At 35.0% G+C, this 7361-nt stretch overlaps 1 protein-coding gene across 2 annotated transcripts; it reads right to left on the reverse strand.

The window, feature by feature from the left end:
- Positions 1-141: 141 nt before the first annotated feature.
- On the reverse strand, positions 142-7037 carry hmgn3 (high mobility group nucleosomal binding domain 3). Of its 2 annotated transcripts, none has more exons than XM_019095857.2 (6): positions 6878-7037; positions 4773-4823; positions 4549-4578; positions 4169-4219; positions 3779-3886; positions 142-870 (listed from the first exon to the last, which is right to left on the reverse strand). In XM_019095857.2, the coding sequence occupies exons 1-6, from the start codon at positions 6890-6892 to the stop codon at positions 838-840; spliced, it is 288 nt and encodes a 95-aa protein (XP_018951402.1). In that variant the 5' UTR covers positions 6893-7037; the 3' UTR covers positions 142-837. The 2 variants fall into 2 exon arrangements, with proteins under 2 accessions (XP_018951402.1, XP_018951403.1); XM_019095858.2 differs by having other exon boundaries at positions 818-2334.
- Between the last annotated feature and the right edge of the window lie 324 nt (positions 7038-7361).

Below are 7361 nucleotides of genomic sequence, written 5' to 3' on the forward strand. Positions count from 1 at the left end.
TTTCACTCAATTCTAATTACAAATTAATTGTAGTCAAAAATATTAGCCCAACACTAAGCCTGCTTTGAACTTTTGTATAAAGAGAGTCTAGTACTTGTGAAGCATTAAAGCAACAACTAGTAAGAAACACACAAGAGTCAATTGACCGTTTATTCATCTTTTATTTGAAAACATTTTACAGAGTATCTCAAACCAGTTCAGTGGACTTGTACATCTTTCTGAGATTCAGTTCTTGTAGAGTCTTCCTAACCTTCTAGCACAAAGCACCACTTGTTTATTGCTATGGATTTCTGCCACTGTTAAGGGTCATGTTTAATTCAGCAATTTTAAAAGAACACATTTGAATCTCAAAATGCTACAAAGGAGATAAATAAGCAAAGGGTTACTATTTAAATCTCTCGGCGCCATTTGCTCCCTCTTTCTGTATCACTCACTCTTTTTTTAATGATATTTAACCAATTAAATAACAAGACTTAAAGACAATACACACCAAAGACTTGCACCTTAGTAACCATATATATGGAGCTAAGGGTATGCGCTCTGGTGGCAAAAGATGAACTGGTTGCTTTTAACAGGTTGGATGTGACATGTTCCAAGTGGCTGCATCTGGCAGGCAAGCTGCTGGTGAAATTTTCAAGAATAACTGTTGCTTTTCCTTGAAATTAATCTATCTTTCTGTCAGATGAAAAAGAAGGAGACAGGTACGGTGCTTCAGCGGGGAGTGTGAGTCGACTTTTAGCTAAGGATATCTAGTACGGTAAGTCTAAAAAAAGTTTGCATTTTACAAAATACTCAATAGGAATAAAAATGTTCTTTGTAATTCAAAGATAACTTCAATCACTCTTTCGCCTCAGTCTTGGGCTCAGTTTCCTATACAGAGGGGAAAAAAGCACAGAAGAAAAAGAATATGATTTCCTAATGCATAGAATGTTTTGATAGGACTTAAGTTTTTCTAAAACTGTTAGATTACCTGATGTGAAGTCAGACAGACAGAACAAAAGCCACTCAGTTAGTATGAGTAAATCCACATACAAATGATGACCACAACTTACCTCATATTGGAAATCATAAAAGAATATGTTAACAGAATAGTTCACTCAAAAATGAAAATGGCTGAAAATGTACTCATTCTATTTCCATTTGTTTCTTCATCGGAACAGATTTGGAGAAATTTAGCACTTCACTTGTTCTCCAATGGATCCTCTTAAGTGAATGGGTGCCGTCAAGTTGAGAGTCCAAACAACAGATAAACACATCACAATAATCCACAAGTAATCGGCAAAGCTCTAGTCCATTAATTAGTATCCTGTAAAGTGAAAAGCTGCTTTGTTTGTAGTATTAAGGTGTTTTATCTTTAACTGTTTTGAAGTGGTGCTTGATCTCAGCATATTTCTCTCTTGATTCAGATGAGATGACTTTTTCACTACAGAATGTAGTATTAATCAAAGAGGACTTGTAATGGTTTGATGTTAAAAACGTCTAAATGATGGATTTGTTTTTTATAAACACGCAGCTCTACGCTTCACAAGATGTTAATTTACAGACTGGAGTCGTTTGGATTACTTATGGATTATTGATGGTTTTATCAGCTTTTGGGACTCTCATACTGATGGCACCCATTCACTGCAGAGGATCCATTGGTGAGAAAGTGATGTAGTGCTGAATTTCTCCAAATCTGTTCTGATGAAGAAACAAACTCATCTATATTTTGGATGGCCTGAGGGTGAGTACATTTTTAAGCAATTTTTCATTTTTGGGTGAATTTTTCCTTAAAACTCAACAACTTTCCTTATAATAAACAACAGAACAAAACAGATAAAAGAGTGCATTCATATACTTATGTTTACGTAATTACAAGTAAATCAACTTAAATTTTAATTAATTAAATTCAAGGTAAAAGTGTGTATTTTTAAATAAACACTTTCTTTTATCCTAACCATATGTGGATAGACTGACAAAATGTGTTTATTTGACCAATGAATGTTCAGGAAACCTTTTTGAAAACAGTAATTATTATTACAATTGGGTACACTCTGGAATATCACACTTCAAAATCACAAAAAAGTGTGATCCATAATATCAAAAAAAATTAATGCACTGAACATTTTGGTAACCTTGGCTACCAATCATTCACAATGTAATTAATTCTGCTTTTTGTTAGAGATGGTTGAATATATCTAGATCTGATGGTGAAGAGCACACAAGCACACACTGCACTCTACAAACTCTCATACCCTTGACTCTAACACTCTCACTCTGCCCTCGGATGGACAGGAAGGAGGGGGCGGAACTTCTCCATGATGACACACTGACAGATGAGCGTGAGACACAGATCTGTGCATGCGTGCGTGTGTGTGAGTGAGGGAGGGTTCAGGCACATGCAGGTGTTTCAGAAGCCATGAAAAGGGATATATCAAAAGATGTTTAGACATTTGGTCAATATAATGTAATTCATGTTAGTACAGAGCACTGAAAAATCCTGATGTGTAATGTTTCCTTATTCATTTTGACACGAAAATTGGAAAAGCAAGGAGGAAACAAGGACAAATTATATGAGGATGGAAATATGCTGTTTGTGACTATTTAACGAAATTGAAAAATGATTAAGATTACAAGAGTAATAGCTGGTTTACAGTAGTTAATTTGACGAAACAACACATTTAATACAAAAGAATAAGGAATATTATCATTTAAGTTGCATTATTTTTAAAGCAATAATAAAGCCTCAAAATCAAAGTTGCCATTGGCGCTATCAGCCCATCTGAAGTTTACATGAATACCACCAATTCACACCCAGTCATTTAAGTGCAAACCTTCCGGAATACACTTCACCACAACATGCCTATAACAAGGTCATTCTTTCCCCCCTCACATGTCTGCTCTTTCATTCTCGTGCACACAACAAATGTTCTATTCAAATAATTTTCATGTACGATTCAAGTAATCTCAGAGCATTTTGAGGAAGGGGAGACAAAATTCATGTAATAGCTACATAGCAACTTTATATGCCATATACAATATAAAATGACCAATGCTAAACTAAAAGTAGATATACAGTTCTTTTCAAAAAGTTGGGGTAAATAAGATTTACTTTTTTTTTTTAAAGAAATTAATACTTTTATTAAGTAAGCATGCATTAATTCATCAAAAATAGCAGTAAAGAAATTTAATATGTTGCAAAATATTTCTATTTCAAATGAATGCTGTTCTTTTGAATCTTCTATTAATCAAACAATCCTGAAAAAAGTATTCATGTTTTTCAAATGAGCATATCAGAATGATTTCTGAAGGATCATGTGACACTAAAGACTGGAGAAACGGATGCTGAAAATGTAGCTTTGCTATCACAGGAATATTTTTTAATTATCATTTTCTTTAATTTATAACATAACTATATGAATAAGTTGCATTATTTAAAATATAATATATATATATATATATATATATATATATATATATATATATATATATATATATATTATTTATTTTTTTTTTTTAATGTATTTTAGATTAAATTAATGGTAGCCTCAGAGAACACTTTTGAAAACATCAAAATATCTTACCACCACCAAACTTTTGAATGGTAATGTAAAAACAAAGGCTTAGGAGTAAATATCATTAGGGTCATACTTAATTTGTTCTTCATGAGTAAATTCACACTCTTTCTTTATTAAGGCCACATAGATATTCCTTTTATTTTCTCAAATGGCCAAACATTCATAAGGTCTTACTGCAAATGCAACACAATGGTATTAGCAACCAAAAAGAGTTAGCGCACCTCCTCTGGCTTGGTCTCTCCATTTGCAGTGGGCGCCGATTCTTTCTCCTCTTTCTTTCCTTTGGCTCCGCCCTTCTTCTCCTTTACCACTTTGTCATTGGATGGCTTCTGTGCAGAAAACACAAATGGGACAACGAGTTAAATAATTCTGTCCCAAACCAGTTTAATTGCTCCAAAATACACCGGCCAGCACCAGATCGCGCCAGTTCTCTCTACTGTGGAAATGCTACTAAACTGGCTACTAAAAGTTTATAACATCCATACAACACACAAACTTCAACATGCTTTCATATATTCAGGAAAGAACTTATCTACAATGCAAAGCACATGCAAAAACATGCTAAAATGTCACAAAGATAGAGACAGAAAATAAGAAAAGAGAGCTATTACCTTGGCAGCTGGCTTTTTGGCTTTTGGTTCAGGTTTAGGAGGAGCTGGTTTCTACGGGTTGAAAGAAGTTAAAAACAATGTGAGGATTTCAAAACCGATAACACAAAGCCCACAAAAAATGGCAAATTTATGCATTACAATAATAAAGTAGTTAGGTGCAAGTTCAATTAAAGCAAACACATCTTAACCATATCACTGAATAATACATAGACACTATCAATGTGTTTTTACTTGAAGATACCTAGAGGGCATGTGATAGCACTTTATTGCTTATGTTTATGAAAAACTCGTTCCTAGAACTGGTTTCCTCTGCTTTTTAACCCTTCTAGGGGATGTGCAAATGACATCTGGGCGTATGGAAAGAAAGAAAAGACACTTACTGAGGAAAGACGCTCTGACCTCCGAGTGGGCTAAGAGAAGAAACATTGAAAGCGTGCAGAAAGTTGATCAAATTGGCAATAGCTAAACCACAATAATGACATTTTTAATCGATTTTATTGGCATCAGCAATGTCAGTCAAACAAATATGTACATAAACTGATATTTAGGGTTAAACTGCACAGTTCTACATCTGAAAAAGAAATGAAACTGAATGGTAGTTTACCTCCTGCTTTGTAACTTTGGTGGCGTCTTTGGCCTCTGCTCCCTCGGGTGACTGTACAGACAAAACAAACATGCAGAATTTGTACATACAGACATTTCTTCACACAAATACATTTTTATTTCATGTGACAGATACAGAGTAAATAAGATTCCAAAAGACTTCTGAGACAAAGTACTTAACCTGTTGGAATCTAAAGGGTGATATCTTTTTAACTGATAAAGTGAAACTTGCAAAGATAATGATAATTCAGTTCAGTTCATACACAATGTTCAGTAGCTTTTGTCTGTCAGACTTCACTGGTATAATCAGATATACCACTTTGGTCACAGATGTAACATAGGCCTACAGTGTGTTTGGTAATTTGGCTCTGGTAGTTTGCTGTTTTGTTAACTAATGCTGTGGATCTGTATTTATTACATTTCATAATATACTCAAAGTTTATATATACACATGTGTATACATGAGAGAATTAGATACACAAATCTAATCTTTTCTTGATGTGAGAACTATACATTGTTTAATAGATTTATATATATATATATATATATATATATATATATATATATATATATATATATATATATATATATATATATATATATATATTATAGTAGATATTATGAACCATTATTTAATAAAGTAGCTTCATCTCAGAGGTCTACACCTTATCAATTGTATCCAACCATTAAATCATACAACAATGTAATTTGACATAATCTGTTGATAGTCAATTCATTGTGATGAAATATTTGATGAGGTTATTTTAACGACCAAAAACATACTATTTATTTGTGTTCTACATTTTATCTGCAATATTGATACATACCACCTTACAAAAACACTTAGTACATTTTTTTTTTTTTTTTTTTTGAGAACCAAAAGGTAATATTTACACCATGGCAGAAAAACGTTTAAATAATATCATTTCATTTTCTCTTTTTTGTTTCAATAAATTTGGACTAATTCTATTTTGTTTATATAATGTTTATACATGGGGGGAACAAACAAAATCATTGTTTTAAACCCATACTATAAACTGAATAGAAACTAAAGCTGCTCATATAATCTGACCTGTGGTTGTGGTTGAACTTTGTCTGGATGGTAGGCAGCTCAATTTAAAAAACTTAAAACGCTCTTAATTTATTTTATATATGGTAGAAAACATTATTTTGGCGCCTATTCTTGTAAAGTGTCCATTATTTGTTTAGCCTCAGTAATTGAAGAGACACTCCCCCTCGGGAAACTCAAGCTTCAGCGCCTCTATCATGAACATATCTCTGCTTGATAAAGCATGAGCGCAATCTCGATAGATTTTTGATTTCTGGAAGAAAAAAATCCCCACAATGCTAGGCATTATTCGATGTCTTCCGCTGATGTAGGACGGTGAAGCTCGGTGGACTGTGGATCAATATCAATAAAGCATCATTTGAGCATTTTTTAAAATGAAACATATTGTGGTTAGTATGGTTATTTGTTAATCATTTTTCCCCTACTAAGTCCACAGTTCAACCGTGTTTTGTTTTGTCTAACCGCCACAATCGCCTTTATAGAGAGTTGAGTGTGACTGAAAGAGCGCTCGGTTACATACGGGTCTGCCGCTCCGCAATGGGGGTGGAGGAAGAGCCTGTCGGTTCAAACATGGCTATACAAAAATAATGAGGACCTCTATCGATCGACGAAAATGAGCTAATAAGAAACGAACATCTTAAAATGGAGGTGAGCGAGTATCGTACGCATTCGGCGAGAGGAGAGCGCTCGGTTTTGATTCTAAGCGAGAGCGACTGAAGCATCACCGCAAAGTGACATTCAGCACAAGTGCGCACAAAGTGGCGACTTCACTGCGAAAGAGGCATCGGGTTATTAAACCGCCAACTATCATGGAGGAAATCAGCAAATGTGACGATGATCGAATGCAAAGAAGACCGAACGTTCCATTGCTTCTGCAGGATTCCATAATCCAATAGAACGCTTTTAAAAACTTGATCCTTGTCTTACCTGCTCGACGCTGCGTACGTTCTCGTCGTTGAAACGCGAGCCGCTATTTATTAAAACAAATCAGGGAAAATCAAGGATATGTGAGGATTTTAAAGTATAAACTGGCTTACCTTCCTCTTGGGCATTTTTACAAAATTTCCTGTCACTTGTCTTATTAAATTAGAAAAGCAGGTATGGACCTGTGAAGTGGGGGAGTGAGTTTAACTACCACCGACTACAGGATCAATATCTAAAACACCTCTGGTAATAACATGTTAATATTATGCAGACCTCAGACTCTACCCTCGTCTTTGTCCATTGGTCAGTTCGGTCCACACTTACCCGCCATTCCTCAAAGCGATTGGTCTGCGAGGCAAATATGTTAATGTTAACGCGCTCAGTCATTGGTTTGAGTTTAGGAAAGCTCTTTAGCCGCCCAACCTCATTGGTTACGCGCTCACTGTATGCAAATGAGAGCGCTTTGTATTGGATGGGTTTAAAGGTCCGCGTGAGAGGGGGATAAAGCGACGACACACCAATCCAAGCTTGACACCGCACGCTCGGCTGTATGGGAAACGTATGCGCGGCCTCAAAAGAAATGCAAGCGTACACTGA

Source organism: Cyprinus carpio, chromosome B23 (assembly GCF_018340385.1).
Source record: "Cyprinus carpio isolate SPL01 chromosome B23, ASM1834038v1, whole genome shotgun sequence".
NCBI classification, from domain to species: domain Eukaryota; kingdom Metazoa; phylum Chordata; class Actinopteri; order Cypriniformes; family Cyprinidae; genus Cyprinus; species Cyprinus carpio.

Excerpts from the sequence above, each read along its gene's own strand:
- hmgn3 (XM_019095858.2), bottom strand. Across the intron at positions 3,887-4,168 it reads CCAAAAAGCCAGCTGCCAAG|AAGCCATCCAATGACAAAGT; the intron begins GTAATAGCTCTC and ends TTTTCTGCACAG. Across the intron at positions 2,335-3,778 it reads GAGAGACCAAGCCAGAGGAG|ATCTGTGTCTCACGCTCATC; the intron begins GTGCGCTAACTC and ends ACGCATGCACAG.